Raw genomic sequence first — 15,593 nt, 5'->3', positions numbered from 1 at the left:
ATTTCCTCTTACCATGGAAGAGGTAGTAACTGGGAGGGGTCTGGCTGCTCCTAATTCCATGGGCTCTGGCCGCTCTCGTCCTGGCACGTTGACCGCTCTGCTCTCTGTACTTTCGATAATATTCTTTTCTCGCCACCATGGTCGCCATTGTTCCTTCTTTTCACTAGCCCTCCGTTCCACGCGTAGGCTCAATTGCAGGCACGTTCGAACCAGAGAGTCCAAGGAACTGGGTTCTGGCATTTGGGCCAATTGGTCTAAAATCTCATTACTCAGTCCTTCCCTAAAAAGGGCTGCAACTGTTGGGGAATTCAGATCCCATTTTAATTTCTGCACCAGCAAACTAAAGTTGGACCAATAAACTCCCACAGTGTCTTTTCCTTGTCTCATTCTCAACAGCTGCTTAGCTGTGGTTATTTCATGTGCAGGGTCTAAGAAAATCGTGTCTAGATACTGCAGAAAAATTTGTAAATTTCCTAGGGCGGCATCCCTCCGAGATATTAGGGGTATAACACAGTCCTTAGCCCTCCCTTCCAAGAAATTAATCATATAAGCAACCTTCTCTTGCTCAGATTGAAATTCTTTATCCTTTATCTCAATTATGTAAGAAATTTCTGTCTTGAAAGCCATGTATTCAGAGCTTTCTCCCTTGAAGCTACGCGGACGTACAGTAAATGTTTTACTCACTCTTATCTCCACACATCGCTTGCAGCATGGTTCTATGTTCTCCCAGTGCTGCCGATAGTATATCGACTTGACTTTTCAACTGTAAGTTCTGTTGCCATAAGTCCTGTAATGTTAGCTGGAGCCCTGGGGTTTCTCCTTGCCCAACTGGCGCCACAGCTCCCTCCATTTTGGCTTCTCCTTCTTTACTTATAGTGAAGAGGCGCAGAGCAGAAGGTATTCTGTCAGGACTGGTCGTTGTCCTCTTCAGATCACCACACAAACGCTTCTTGTTCTTTTATAAAACCTTTTATTGTGTATTAACAAAACATTCTTACAAACGGTTCTTAACTATTATTCCTCAGAGTCACTTATTTCAGATACCTTCTAAGCTCTGCTTCTCCATGACCAGGCACTCTCAAAATGGCGAAGGCGCCCTTCCCTTTGCTTTCCCGCTCTTTTTCCTACCCTCCTGGCTAGAGCTGGCTTGGATCTCCCCTCCTCCCAATCTGAGCTAGAACTGAACCCTGGCCTCTCCTGGAAACAGCCGGTCCCTCCCTCTTGTTCCTCTTGCTCTCTTCTGTTAGATTCACTGCTCTCCTTCCCCCCTTGGCGAATGCTTTCTCCCTCTGGGAAACTGGAAACATCTAACTCTTCCCTGACATCCACCTCTTTCTTTCTTTTTTTAATATGATATTTATTAAAGTTTCAAAGAAAAGATTACATAAATAAGAAGAGAAAAATAAAAAATAAATAAACAAAAAAATAAAAATACAAAATACAGAAAAAAGATAATAAACATTTAAAAAACGCATCAATCTTTCCGTACCTTACATTTCATTTCCTTCCTTCCCTGACCTCCTCACACCTCCCTTTTTTGTATTCCAGTTCTATTAATTAATTCAGCAATTCCTTTCCCTCTTTGTTTTTATCTTAATTCTTTAACTTACTAAATTATGACTTTGGATTTTCACCTGTTAACAATCCATTTTTACATACACCTTAATAACATTGCTGCTAAAACCACTTAACTTCATTCAGACATCATTCTAACATTCATTAATTTTGCAATATTTCTGTAAATAGTCTTTAAATTTCTTCCAATCTTCTTCCACCAACTCTTCTCTCTGGTCTCGGATTCTGCCAGTCATTTCTGCCAATTCCATATAGTCCATCACCTTCATCTGCCATTCTTCCAGGGTGGGTAGATCTCGCGTCTTCCAATACTTTGCAATAAGTATTCTTGCTGCTGTTGTAGCATACATAAAAAAAGTTCTGTCCTTCTTTGGCACCAATTGGCCGACCATGCCCCGGAGAAAGGCCTCTGGTTTCTTCAGGAAGGTATATTTATATACCTTTTTCATTTCATTATAGATAATCTCCCAGAAAGCCTTAATCCTTGGGCATGTCCACCAAAGGTGAAAGAATGTACCTTCGGTTTCTTTACATTTCCAACATTTATTATCGGGCAAATGATAGACTTTTGCAAGCTTGACTGGTGTCATGTACCACCTGTATATCATTTTCACAATATTCTCTCTTAAGACATTACATGCCGTAAATTTCATACCTGTGGTCCATAACTGTTCCCAGTCAGCCATCATTATGTTATGTCCAACATCTTGTGCCCATTTAATCACAACAGATTTCACCATTTCATCCTGAGTGTTCAGTTTCAACAGGAAGTTACACATCTTTGACAAAATCTTAGTTTTGGGTTCTAGCAGTTTTGTTTCTAATTTTGATTTTTCCACCTGGAAGCCAATTTTCTTGTCCAAATTGTATGCCTCCATTATCTGATAATAATGAAGCCAGTCTCGCACTTTATTTTTTAGTTTCTCAAAACTCTGCAGTTTCAGTCTATCTCCCTCTTGTTCCAGAATTTCCCAATATTTCGGCCATTTGGCCTCCATATTGAGCTTTTTCTGAGCTTTCACTTCCATCGGTGACAGCCACCTTGGGGTTTTGTTTTCCAATAGATCCTTATATCTTATCCAGACATTAAATAATGCTTTCCTGACAATGTGATTTTTAAATGCTTTGTGTGCTTTGACTTTATCATACCACAAATATGCATGCCATCCAAATACATTATTAAAACCTTCTAAATCCAAAATGTCTGTTTTCAAGAAGCAGCCATTCTTTCAGCCAGCAAAAAGCTGCTGATTCATAATAAAGTTTAAGGTCTGGCAGGGCAAATCCACCTCTTTCCTTTGCGTCCGTTAGTATTTTAAATTTTATTCTAGGCTTCTTGCCCTGCCAGACAAATCTAGAGATATCTCTCTGCCACTTCTTGAAGCAATCCATTTTGGCCAAAATTTGCAATGTTTGAAACAGACACAACATTCTAGGCAATACATTCATTTTTATCGCAGCAATACGGCCTAGCAGTGAAAGCTTCAAATTTGACCAAATTTCTAAATCTTTTTTCACTTCAGCCCAACATTTTTCATAATTGTCTTTGAACAGATTCCCATTTTTTGCTGTCATGTAAATCCACCTCTTTCTTTAGCATCCGTTAGTATCTTAAATTTTATTCGAGGCTTCTTGCCCTGCCAAACAAATCTAGAAATATCCTTCTGCCACTTTTTGAAACAATCCATCTTATCCAAAATTTGCAATGTTTGGAACAAAAATAACAGCCTTGGCAGCACATTCATTTTTATCACAGCAATTCGGCCTAACAATGATAACGTCAGATTTGTCCATACTTCTAAATCTTTTTTCACTTCAGTCCAACATTTTTCATAATTATCCTTGAATAAGTTCACATTTTTAGCAGTCATGTTAACCCCTACGTATTTCACTTTTTTAACCAATGTTAGTCCTGTCTCCTCCTGAAACTTCTCTCTCTCATTCATAGTTAAATTTTTCTCTAAAACCTTTGTTTTCATCTTATTCAACTTAAAGCCTGCAACCTGTCCAAATTCTTGAATCAGTTCCAATACCCGTTTAGTACTAGGTTCTGGCTCCTGTAAAGTCAATACTAAATCATCAGCAAATGCTTTCAATTTATATTGTTTAGCTCCCACCTGAATACCTTTAACCTCTTGGTCCTTTCTAATCATATTTAGCAAAACCTCTAGGACCGATATAAAAAGCAATGGAGAAATTGGGCAGCCTTGTCGTGTCCCTTTCTCAATCTTAAACTCTTCTGTCACTAAATTGTTCACAATTAATTTTGCCTTTTGTTCAGAATAAATTGCACCTATACCATTTTCAAAACCTTGGCCTACCCCCATCCCCTGTAGATTCTTTTTCATAAAACTCCAAGAAATGTTGTCAAAGGCTTTCTCTGCATCCACAAATATCAAAACTGCCTTAGTATTGACATTCACTTGTAATTTTTCTAGAATATTAATTATATTCCTCGTATTGTCAGACAAATGTCTGCCCGGGAGAAAGCTCACTTGGTCTTTATGAATTTCTTCTGCTAACACCTTTATTAATCTTTTAGCCAAAATATCTGCAAAAATTTTATAATCCACATTAAGCAGCGATATAGGGCGGTAGTTCTTGAGCTGTGTCTTTTCAGTCTCTGTTTTCAGTATAAGTGTGATATAGGTTTCCTTCCACGACTCTGGTGCCTGTCTTCCTTCCAATATTTCATTGCAAACTTCCTTCAATGGTTGTATTAACCATTCTTTCAAAGATCTGTAATATCTTGAAGTCAAACCATCTGGTCCTGGAGATTTGCCTAATTGCATGTTTTGGATGGCCTCCTCCACCTCCTGATCCGATATCTTATAGTTCAACATTAACTGTTTTTCCTGAGAGATTTTACGTAGTCCATTCATTTTTAAAAATCGATCAATATCCATTTCTTTTTGCTTCTCCTGTGTATAAAGTTGTTTGAAATATCTCTGAAAACACTTCCTGATCTCCACTGGGTTCTGTATATTCTTTCCTTCCACTTCCAAGTTCGTAATAGTGTTGAGTTTTTGTCTTTTTTTCATCTGCCAAGCCAACAGTTTCCCACACTTATTTGCCGATTCAAATGTCTTTTGCCTCATCAGTTTGATCTTCCATTCTATTTCCTGATTCATCAGCTTCATATATTGTGTTTGGTATAGCTTTATTTCTTTCAGGATCTCCTGTGACTTTGGTTTTGCTCTCAATTTTTTCTCTCCTTCCTTTATTTTCCCCAGGATTTTATCCTTTTTTTCATTCTGAATTTTCTTCTTAATTACATTCTGTTGTATTAGGAATCCTCTCATAACTGCCTTGCTTGCGTCCCAAATTACTCTTTTTTCCACTGTAGTATTCATATTTATCTCAAAATAATCTCTTAGAGTTTTTTGGGCCTTCTTGGTCACCTCTTCATTCCTAAACAAAGTATCATTCATCCTCCATCTAAAGGAACCAATTGACGTCAATTTCATTTCCATCTTCACAGCATTATGGTCAGAGCAAGTTCTAGGGCAAATCTCCGTTTTACAGATCTTCGGGACCAGTCCCCTGGTTACCCAGATTTGGTCAATTCTTGTCCAAGTCATTTTAGCCTCAGAGAAGAAAGTTCCCTCTCTTCCCAGAGGGTTCTTCGTTCTCCAAATGTCAACTAAGTCCATATTTTCAGTCATGTCAAAAAAGGTTTTTGGTGACTACCTGTCTCTGTGCCTTGTCCATATTTGTAGACACCACTCCATTCATGTCTCCCATCAAAATCATATTGTAGTCCATATAGTCCATCAAAGTCCCATGTAACTTCTTAAAGAACTCCGATTTTCCTTCATTTGGTGCATAAATACCTACAATCAAAAATTTCTCTCCTTGTAATTGAATTTCAATTGCAACAAATCTTCCTTGATCATCTTTAAATATAAATTTTGGTGATAGGCTCTCCTTTGCATAGAGGACCACTCCTCTTTTTTTTACTTTGTCCGATGAAATAAATTCTTGGCCTAATCTTTTATTGCTCAATATCTTCCTATGTAGCCTTATCACGTGTGTTTCTTGTAAACAAATCAAGTCCAAATGCTCGTTTTTCAATAAATGAAATACTCTCCGCCTTTTTTCGGGGGAGTTCAGTCCATTAACATTCCAGCTCAAGACCTGCAGCACCATCATGTGGTTACTTTGGAACCCCCCCCCCCAACTGCTCCCAATGCTTGTTCCTCTTCTGTTGGTAGTGATGATGGCACGTTCACTGGGAGGTCCAATCCAAAGGATAATGTTGATATATCCAATGTTCCCCTGTTTGGTGATCTTCTGTCCGATGCTCTTTGCTCTGGTCCTCTATCTGGTGATCTTCTATCCAATGCTGTTAGCTCTTTTCCAATTCCCTTCTGCAGATCTTCTTCGTATTTGGTCAGAAACTTTACTTTATCTTCTACTGATCTTATTTTTATTTTCCTTCCTTTGAAGCTGAAGTTAAATGAGGGAGGAAAGAACTACATATGCCACCTTGAGCTCCTTGGAGAAAAAGGTGGGATAGAAAAGCAGTAAGTTAATGCCTCTGGGTGTCCCATAAGGCTTACTGCTGCTCTTGCTTCAAGGTGGAAAGCTGGAATCCCCTGACGGACACGGTCCCCATCCACTCGTGGATCCACCCCTGGCTGCCCTTAATGCACACCCGGCTCGAACCACTCTACTCGCCCATCCGCAACAAGCTGTCCAACGCCCTCCAGAAATGGCATCCCAGCGACTCTTCGGCCAAGCTGATCCTGCAGCCCTGGAAGGAGGTCTTCACCCCGGGGTCCTGGGAGGCCTTCATGATCAAGAACATTGTGCCCAAGCTGGGTGAGTCGGTCCCCCCAGAGCTGCCTTTGCAGCAGACCAGGAGGCGGGCGACTGGGGTTGGAGGCCTTGCGGGAAGCAGCCTTCTTCTAAAACAGACCACAGGTCCATTTAGCTCCGCATTGCCTACACACACAGTGCCTGGCTCTCCGGGATTTCTGGCAAGGCACCTTCCCTGTCCTGCGTGGAGACAGTGACACGGGTTGAACCTGGAGCTTCTTGCATGCAGAATGGGTGCCCTGCCTCTCAAGAAACCCTTCTGGGGTTAAGGAAGCAGGACTGTCCCACAGAAGCACATGCAAGAGGGGCAGAGACCAAAGCGTGGGCATGCAGAATTTGCACGTGCCTTAAACTCACTTTAATTCTTGCTGATTTGGGTTTGTTTGTTTGGTAGGTAGGTAGGGTGTCGGTTTGAGGCAGGGTGGATAGTGGGGTAAGGCAGGCAGCAGCCTCCGGAGCTCATTTTGGCTCTGGAATACTTCCTATTGGCTTGCTGTCTTGCTGAGTTACAAATTCAGGGAGGGGAGGGGTATTACTCAGAAGGGTGAACCCTCCCCACCCTCTCACTATATATAAGGGTCTGGTGACTTCTGTTTCAGTGTATCTGAAGAAGCGTGCATGCACACGAAAGCTCATACCAATAACAAACTTAGTTGGTTTCTAAGGTGCTACTGGAAGGAATTTTTAAAATTTGTTTCTGTTGCTGAGTTATGTGAAACTGATATGGGGTAGGAAGTACAGGGTTGATGCTTTGCAGCTGCCAGCTATACTCCATCCCATTCTCCCTATTTGGGCTGCTCTTGGGGGCAGAAAATGTTTGGGGTTGGAGTCAGCGCAATGTTTTCTCCAGTGTAGGAATCTAGGGCAGCCACCTCCAATCTGGCACTTCCCATTGTCCTCAGTCACTACGATTGTACAGTAGTGGGGCAGATTGAAAGTGCTTGGCTGGGGAAGGCTGGTCCAGCTGATGATCCGTGGCAGAGCTCAGGGAGAAGTGTATCCAAGTGAGGAAGGAACAGGGAGTTCAGCAGTTGCTCTCTTACAGCTTGAAAGAGCTTTTGGGATCCTCACTAGAGAAAGTTGTTTCTGAAGTGAAGGACATGAGGCAGGAGTTGATCATGCAGGTGAGCTGCGCACAGGTGAGCTGCATGCAAGCTGCCAGCCAGCTCTGTGGAGGCTCCTTTTATTGACACAAATATGCAAACCCAGGCAGATACATTTTGGGCTGTGACCTTTATACTTCTTCCAGTCCCGAGCTCGTGGTGTGGTACAAAGTTATTTTGGCACCTGTTTCCATCGCGTCATTTTCCCCTTGCACAGTGTATGACGAAGGAGACAAAGGTCTCAGAGACAAAGGTCACAGACAGGACACCACAGACTACTGAGATCACAAAAGGTTAGACAGAAGGCATGATGTTCAGACAGCTGTGGCTTTGTCTGTGAGGGGGAGTGTGCTCCGCACCCCAAGGTCACGCGTGCAGGCAGGCTGAGGCTGCCTGCGGGTGGGGAGTGTGCTCCGGACCCAGCGATCATCCCTACAAAGTTTATCTTGGTTGCAGCTTTGCTGGTTTCCCTGAGGGGAGAACATCAACAATTGGGGGGGGGGGGTTGCACGTGCAAAGAAGTCCCTCTGCTCTCTAGGCTGAGCTGGTTTAAGCTTGCTGTCATCTCCACATTCCTCCACAGGCTTGTGTCTGAACGAGCTGATGATCAACCCCCACCAGCAGCACATGGACTCCTTCTTCTGGGTGATGGACTGGGAAGGGATGATCTCTGTCTCTAGCCTTGTGGGGATCCTGGAGAAGCACTTCTTCCCCAAGTGGTTGCAGGTGTGTGACTCCAGCAGTGTCCGGCTGGGTTCAGCCACACTTTTCCTTAGGGACATCTGAGGTTGCCACAAACAGCAGTGTTGGGTTTTGTGAACTCACATTCAGTTCAGCTTTTGCTTAAGGGTGGCTCCAGGGAAGAGGCAGTAAGGAATCCTCACTCTGCCCCCGGCACCCCTGCTGAAATGGACTGGAGCCCTGCAGCTTGGCAGGCTCATCTGTTTGCCACAAAACTTTTATTATGGCTGTTTTTAGAACAACAACAAAAGTGCAAAGTCCTCTCTCAAAGGCAGATCTTCACCCATGTCTCATACAGAAGGGGGTGCCCCCTCAGCTCTCACCTGGGAGCTTCCCTTTCCTCTCCCAGCCTCCCACCCTGGGAGCTCTTCCTTTCCTTGCCTCTCACACAGGGTCTTTCACCAGCCAGCCATCACCTTCGTGTACATACAGTCCAGAGTAGAGGACCAGAGAGATGTGATAACCAAGATTTACAACTCAGTTATCATTAATCACCACATAATTATCTCTGTCGAGGGACAGTTGACAAGAAACGTCTTGTGTGCCATCTTTCCTCCCTTTCTCTTCCTGCTCATCTGATCTCTCTGGACCTGCTTGGTTTTCTGGCTTCTCTGCTAGCAGGGGTGGATTGGTGTTGCTGGAACTTGTTTTTTTCCTTTTGGCCAGTGCCCCCCTTTACAGTTCCATGTGAGCTGCCAGACTTCAGCAGGGGCTTTGCTGGCCCTCTCCTTTTGAAGTTGGGTGGATTCTGGTTTTCCCTTGAAATACTTGTCCCTGGATCAGAAATGCATCAGACGCTGCTTCCTCGTGAGCCTGTCCCGTCCGCAGCCCAAGTAAAGCCTTGAGTCCCTGATCTGTGAGCTCTGCCTTGGGGGGTGGGTTGGGTTGCTTGTGGTCTCCCTGCTGCTGACCCTCCTCCTCCTGCAGGTGTTGTGCTCCTGGCTCAGCAACAACCCCAATTACGAAGAGATCACCAAGTGGTACCTGGGCTGGAAGTCGATGTTCTCCGACCAGGTGCTGGCCCATCCCTCCATCAAGGAAAAATTCAACGAGGCTCTGGACATCATGAACAGAGCGGTCTCTTCCAGTGTCGGTGCGTGAGTGATGGATGCCAACACAAATGTTGCATTGGCTGGGCAGTGAAGTAATTCAAGGATCATCATTGGAAACAGTCGCTCAAAACAACAGTGTCCCTTTTCATATAGAAGGAAAATGGAAGAGACTGAGGCTGCAGAGCCCTGTAGAAGGGCCACGATTTTCACCAGCCTCAAGCGGCCATTGGGGAGGGTGGTAGTCCACATTTGGAGATCATCATTTGGGCTACCCTTGCTTTGCACACTTACTCATGAGTAAATCCCACTGAATCCAAGGGGTCGTCCTTCTGAAGAGACACACATAGAATTGCACTATGAGCTCCCATGTTTCTTATAGTCCTTTCCAGCTCTTCAGAACAGTTGGTTCTCCTCTTCCTCTTTGCCCCAATTTCAGAAGGTCTGCTATTCCTTACCTCGTCAAAATCAGCACAGTGGGAGAAGAAACAGGGACTGCATAAACTATGGAACTTGCTCCCCCAGGAGGCCCCCAACTTGGATGGCTTTCAAGGAGGATTAGGCAGGTTCATGGAGGAGGAAAGGGCTATCAAAGGCTACTAGCCAGGATGTCTGTGCTCAGTTTCCCCTGTCAGAGTCAGTGATGCTTCTGAATACCAGTTGGTAGAAGCCACAGGAGGGAGAGGGCTCTTGTGCACGGGTTCTGCTTGCGGGTTTCCCGCTGGGGCACCTGGTTGGCCACCGAGAACACAGGATGCTGGACCAGATGGGCCCACTTGGGCCTGATCCAGCTGAGGGCTCCTCTTCTGCTTTTTGTCCCCTCGCTCCACCTTTCCAGCTCATTGGGCAGCCTTGCAGGCTGTGTGACCCCCTGTGTCTTCTTCCCTTGGGCTCTGGCTGTGTGCTAGGAGGGCCTGTGCAGAGCACAGGCTGCAAAAATTTGCCAGCTGCCATCTCATCTCTCTCCCTTTGCTCCTCTGCCAGGTGGCTACATGCAGCCTGGGGCCCGCGAGAACATTGCCTACCTCACACACACAGAGCGCCGGAAGGACTTCCAGTATGAGGCAATGCAGGAGCGCCGGGAGGCTGAGAACATGGCGCAGCGCGGGATCGGCATGGCCGCAGGCTCTGTGCCCATGAATTTCAAGGACCTCATCCAGACCAAGGCGGAGGAGCACAACATCGTCTTCATGCCAGTCATTGGAAAACGGCATGAAGGGAAGCAGCTCTACACTTTTGGCCGCATCGTCATCTACATTGACCGGGGTGTGGTCTTTGTGCAGGGGGAGAAGACCTGGGTCCCCACCTCCCTGCAGAGCCTCATCGACATGGCAAAGTGAGGACAAGGTGCTGGGACTCAGGGGGCACAGCACTGCCATGCAGGCTGCCTTGCCTCATTCACTGGGGACTGGGAGGTGCAGGAAGGCAGTCCCTGAGCGGGCGCTGCCCCAGTGCGTGTGGGTTGAGGGCTATGCTGAAACTCTCCTGCCAGGCTGCAGAAAGACCAGTGCAAACCAAGTGCATCTAATGTTGTGAGGTGTCTAGCCCCCTGTATCTAGGGCTGGGGGCCAAGTACCATAACCACTAAATCTGATTGGAAGCACCTCCACCCTTTGTTCAGCCCTTTGCTCAGCCTTAGTCCACCTGAGCTTCCAATCAGTGCATGTAGAAAATGCTGATGCCCTGAATAAAAATGTCAACTTTTTTTTTTTTAGCTCTGTTTTGAGATGCAGCAGCTAGAGTGAGACAGTAGTTCCAAGTGTGAGATCACAGCACTGTTGGTGCAGTTTGACCTGGCAGGAGTCAGGGCTTGCTCACAATGTTGAACAGGGGAGGAGGTAACTGGCAATAAGAAATGACCACAAAAGTTCAGTGTGTGTTGCTTTTAATTAAAAACATTATTAGAAATACAAGGTTTGTGGAGAAATTTGGTTTTCTGAGAAGTTGCTGCCTTAATTGTGAAGCAGCAGCTGGGAGTGTGAATGGCTCTCTCCCTTAATGAGGGAGCCCAGTCCTACTGGGCAGCTTGCCTAGCACCACCAGATCTCTGCCCCTTTTCCCATCCCATGAGGGAACTCTCATAGGAGGTACCAGACCAGAGTTGAACAGAGATGGTGGTGATGCTTGGGTTTCCCCATTGATCCTCCAAAGCTCTGCCGCTCAGTGAACAAGCGAGAGAGAGACAAGGAGAGCTTTGGCATCTTGTGCATGCTGCGCATGCCTCATTTGTCCCATGGAGATGCCATAGAGCAACACACAAATAGTGTGGCTAGTCATCTGCTTTAGGGTGGGGTGTGTGTGTGACATGAACATGAACTCTTTGCAACACCAGAAGTAACTCAAGCCCCTCTCCAAAGAAGGAAACCCAAACCCAGCCCTGCACCTCCAGTCCATAGCCTCTGGAATTGAATTTCATTTCTTGTTTCTGATGATCTCTGGCTGATCCTCATCTGGGTAAACTGGCTCCTCCTGAAGCTCCCAGATCTCTGGGGGAAGGTCCCTCAGTTTCTCCAGAGGAAAGCAGTGGATAGAGGTGTCGTTAAATATGTCCAAGTATTGAGGGTGAGAAGGAAGGGCTTCTTCATCTGTTGCTATTAAAACCTAGAAATGGTCAAGCACAGCAAAGAGGCAGTTAATGGGGGTGACTTGGCTGCTGTACTGGCCCTTGAGAAAGGAGGATAGCAACAGGCTCAGATCCACAGCTAGCCACGTGCCACATTTATGAAAGCCCCTGCAGCAGATATTTTGACTCCTCAGAATTCATCCCCTATGGCTGGGGAACCTGTGGTCCTCTGTTGTCATCACCTGACATATCCCTCCAGGATGGGAATTGGAAATCCAGTCTAAGGGGTGACAGGTCCTTAGCTTTTCCATTACCTATCTTAACCACTGATCTCGGTATTTGTGTGGCATGCTTTCAAGTTTTACAGTGCCCAATAAGACTAAAATGGATGTGCAGATTCCAAAGCCAGCTCACATCAAAGGCTACCCAAGCAATCCAGCAGGTTCCGTGTCTGCTGGGTGCAGAGCAGCTCCACTCCTGCGTAAGAGCTCTGCTGCGCCCTGACCCACCAGATGCCTGTTTTCCACTGAGTGGGGCTTGATAGAAGGGCAGCCTCAGTCAGCTTGTTTTATGAGGGAGTTAGCTTGTAAAGAGAGTTGCCTTTGAAGCTGGGTGCTCAGCTCTTGGAACACTTTTATAAGCCCAGCAAAAGCAAAGCTGCTGAGAACACAGCCAAGCGGGAATAAGGGAGAAGAGTTGGTAAGTGTGGATCCCATCCCCCAATTAGGAGCTGACACATTAAGGGCTTCTGCTGGATGGTGAACAGTCGCTGTTATTCAAGCAACAAAGCCGTACCTTTGCAATGTAACTGTAGTCCTTTTGGAACATCCTGCTCAGCACCCTAGGAGCAAAGGGCATTAGAAATCATTGGCAGTTGCAACACCACGGCCTACTAAGCAGAGGGTGCTGCTAAGCTAAGAACATCCAGAGGGTTTGTGGGTCTGGCCAACAGCTCATCTAATCCAGCATCCTGTTCCCACAGGGACCAGCCACATGTCTGTGGGAAACTTGCAAGCCAGTTGAGCATAAGAGTGCTCTCCCTCTTGTGGGGAGAAGCAGCCCTCCCTCCAACTGCGGAGGCAGAGCAAAGCCTTCCCCATTCTGTGTGTGGTTAAATGCCTTCGGAGACTACCATACTTGCAAAAATTCTTAGGAAATCACTGCAAAAAGGAGTTGAATTTTCAAAACCCAGATTTTCCTGGGAAGACAAGTGGAAAATGCCAATTCTGTTCTTGTATAGACACTGGGCAGCAGCAGCAGCCAAGAGGCCCAGCCCTGCCTGCTCTTGGGCTGGGTGATGCAGAAGGGTTCCCTACCTGTCTTCAATGCCCTTGAAGCTGTTCCCTATGATGACTGTTTTGGAAAGGGCCTCTATGGACCAGTTGCTCCAGAGCAGGTTGTTATAGAGAGCTTTTCCGCAGTGGACCATGTAGAAGATGGTAGGATTGTGGATGCAGCGTTTTCCCTCCTGGATGCAAGGAAGAGGGGTGTTATCCTGCAAGAACTGCAGCCAACCCCCAGCCCACAAGAGCTAAAGGAGTTAAAAAGCTGTGAACTTTTGGTATCAATCATTTTGAGAAAGGCCACAGTCCTCAGCTGTGTGTTTTGATCCCTGGGCACGTTTCTCCCTGAGTTCGTGCTCCTCTCTTCCTGGAGCTCACCTCATTCTCCAGGAGCACCGTGAGCCCAAGATGGGCAAGGACTTTGATTTCCAGCGTGGAAAAGACAGGGTCAAATATGTAACACAGATCTTCAGGGATCTGCAAGGGGAGAGAGGGAATGTTGCCTGTGTGCTTCTGGCGAGCTTTGCTCCCAAGTCCGCCACAGCTGTGACCCTCACCTTCAGCTCCTCAAGCAGCAGCAGGAGGAAGGCCAGCTGGTATCGCGCTTGAACGCAAGAGGAGAAGTTCCCAATGCCATAACACACACACTGCAAGTCCTGGGCTCTGCTGCGGCTGGGCTCCTCCTGCAGCTGGGAGTTGGGCTCAAGAACTGACTCAGCTGGTGGTGTGAGCTGCAGCTTCTCAAAGGCAGAGAGGGCTTTCTCCACGGAAGGTCTGGTTACCCCCTTCCCTGCTGCTGGGTGTTTGGGGAGGGATTTTAAGATGGTTCCTGAGCAATGAAAGAGTGCAATATAGACTTAATGCCACTTCAGCCATGACTGCATCTTGCCTCCCCACCACCTTCACCCCTGGGTAGATTTGCTTACAAACAGGCACAAATCCAAGGCTGTAGCTACAAAATAAAAATCCAAGGTCTCTCTTGAGATGCAAGACTTACCGAGGCTTGAATCCCAGAATTCTGAGCTCTGCAGTTCTGAACTGTCACAGAAAGGCAGGGAGAAGAGGAAGAAGTTATGTTACAGAAGGTGGGATTTAGGGCTGGAAGGATCTTGTGGGATCAGCAGGCTGGACTAGCAGGACCCTTGGTCTGACCCAGTACGCCTGTTTATGATGGTTTTGAGGATACTAGCAGAGACTTATCAGGATTTACGGTAATCCCAGAACCTGATTTAAATGCAAGTGGATATGTGAAGTAATAAGGGAGCAGCATCCTTGAGCATACACAGAGTTCCCTGTTGGCCAACTGCTGCCAAATTGCCAACCCACACGTAACTTAGAAGTGTTAAGTTGCTACTGAACAAATATATATATTTCTACTGCAAATTAGAACCGATTACAGACCAGTTCTGCAGCTAGTTTGGACTACAGTTCCCATCAGCTGCAGCTATCACAGCTGTGATGCTGCGGGTGATGGAAAGACAATAATGCTGGCTGAGGATAATGTGAATTGTAGTCCAAAACATCTGAGGGAACCAGCTCCACGAAGACCGACAGACCAAGGCGTCATTTCCAACAGTAGCCAGTCAGATACTTCAAGGAGGCCCCTTCACAGCTACGAGCCTTTGGGAAGCTCAGAAGCAGAGCAGGAATGCGGCACATTTTCCTTGGGATTTGCCCTGCGGCAGCTGGGCATTCAGAGGTAGTCTGCCCTGCCCAGGGGGAACCTCAGGCCCGCCTTGAAGCTGCATGTGGCTCTCTTGGCAAGCCGGGGCCGCCCCCTCCCCCGATTGCCCTCCTGCTGGGCTCTCCGACTCTGGCTGGAGTGCCGTCTCGGAAGTCCCAGGTCACGCCCACTGGCCCCGCCCGCTCCTGGCATGTGGCCCCCGAAAGCTCGCCCACGACGCAGCGCGCCCCCTGCTCCCCCGAGAAGGGTTTCCCCCGGAAGCCTCCCGGCGGCCCGCAGCTGCCCCTCGGGGTAGACTGCCCCTGCCCAAGGAGGATCCACGCCCCTCACCACGCCTCCCGCAGCCGCCGCCTCTGCCTTTCTCCCGCGTCCTCGGGGCTCTCGGCCTCTCCGCCGCCCCGCTCCTCTCTCCGCCGCTGGCGCCGCCGCCGCCGCCTGCTCCCTCCCGGGGCGTCCCAGCCTTCGCCCGCTCGGCAGCGCTCCATGCAAAGCCAGGGGCGAGCGCGATTCCACCGGGAGAGTCCCTCCGCGGCACCCGTCGAGACCATAGAGGAAAGGCGCGTGGCAGTCACACCACTTCCGCTACCCTCACCCACTCGGCAGCCGCCATATGCGGGGCAGTAGCGACGCTACGACCGCCACTCCGCAACAAACGGTGCACAATATTGGGCTGGGAGGCCTCAGAGTTGGAGCCCGGGCAGAGGCAGCCCTTGGAGTGTCTCCGAGGGCGCTTCTCTTTGGCCCGTTCATTCCCTTTCTCCTCCGATCCGGTTC

The 15,593-nt window shown here is 47.3% G+C and overlaps 2 protein-coding genes across 4 annotated transcripts in view; one reads left to right on the top strand and one right to left on the bottom strand.

The window, feature by feature from the left end:
* TFIP11 (tuftelin interacting protein 11) overlaps positions 1–11,202 on the top strand; it is a 28,183-nt gene extending 16,981 nt beyond the window's left edge. For both annotated transcript variants that reach the window (XM_081174524.1, XM_081174525.1), the window contains exons 11-14: positions 6,156–6,399; positions 8,083–8,225; positions 9,168–9,333; positions 10,274–11,202. In XM_081174524.1, the coding sequence (XP_081030650.1) occupies positions 6,156–6,399; positions 8,083–8,225; positions 9,168–9,333; positions 10,274–10,629 (909 nt within the window). In that variant the 3' untranslated portion in view covers positions 10,630–11,202. The remainder of the gene's footprint in view (positions 1–6,155; positions 6,400–8,082; positions 8,226–9,167; positions 9,334–10,273) is intronic.
* On the bottom strand, positions 11,158–15,372 carry SRRD (SRR1 domain containing). 2 transcript variants are annotated; one of them, XM_081174533.1, is made up of 7 exons: positions 15,150–15,372; positions 14,133–14,173; positions 13,693–13,964; positions 13,514–13,612; positions 13,169–13,320; positions 12,648–12,693; positions 11,158–11,890 (listed from the first exon to the last, which is right to left on the bottom strand). In XM_081174533.1, exons 1-7 carry the CDS (start codon positions 15,365–15,367, stop codon positions 11,702–11,704), a joined length of 1,017 nt encoding a protein of 338 aa, XP_081030659.1. In that variant the 5' UTR covers positions 15,368–15,372; the 3' UTR covers positions 11,158–11,701. The 2 variants fall into 2 exon arrangements, with proteins under 2 accessions (XP_081030659.1, XP_081030660.1); XM_081174534.1 differs by lacking the exon at positions 12,648–12,693 and having other exon boundaries at positions 11,747–11,890.
* Positions 15,373–15,593: the final 221 nt, after the last annotated feature.

Source organism: Podarcis bocagei, assembly GCF_964188305.1.
Source record: "Podarcis bocagei genome assembly, chromosome: 16".
Taxonomy (NCBI): domain Eukaryota; kingdom Metazoa; phylum Chordata; class Lepidosauria; order Squamata; family Lacertidae; genus Podarcis; species Podarcis bocagei.
The sequence above is the reverse complement of the archived record's forward strand: the minus strand, read 5'-3'. Positions and strand labels throughout refer to the sequence as shown.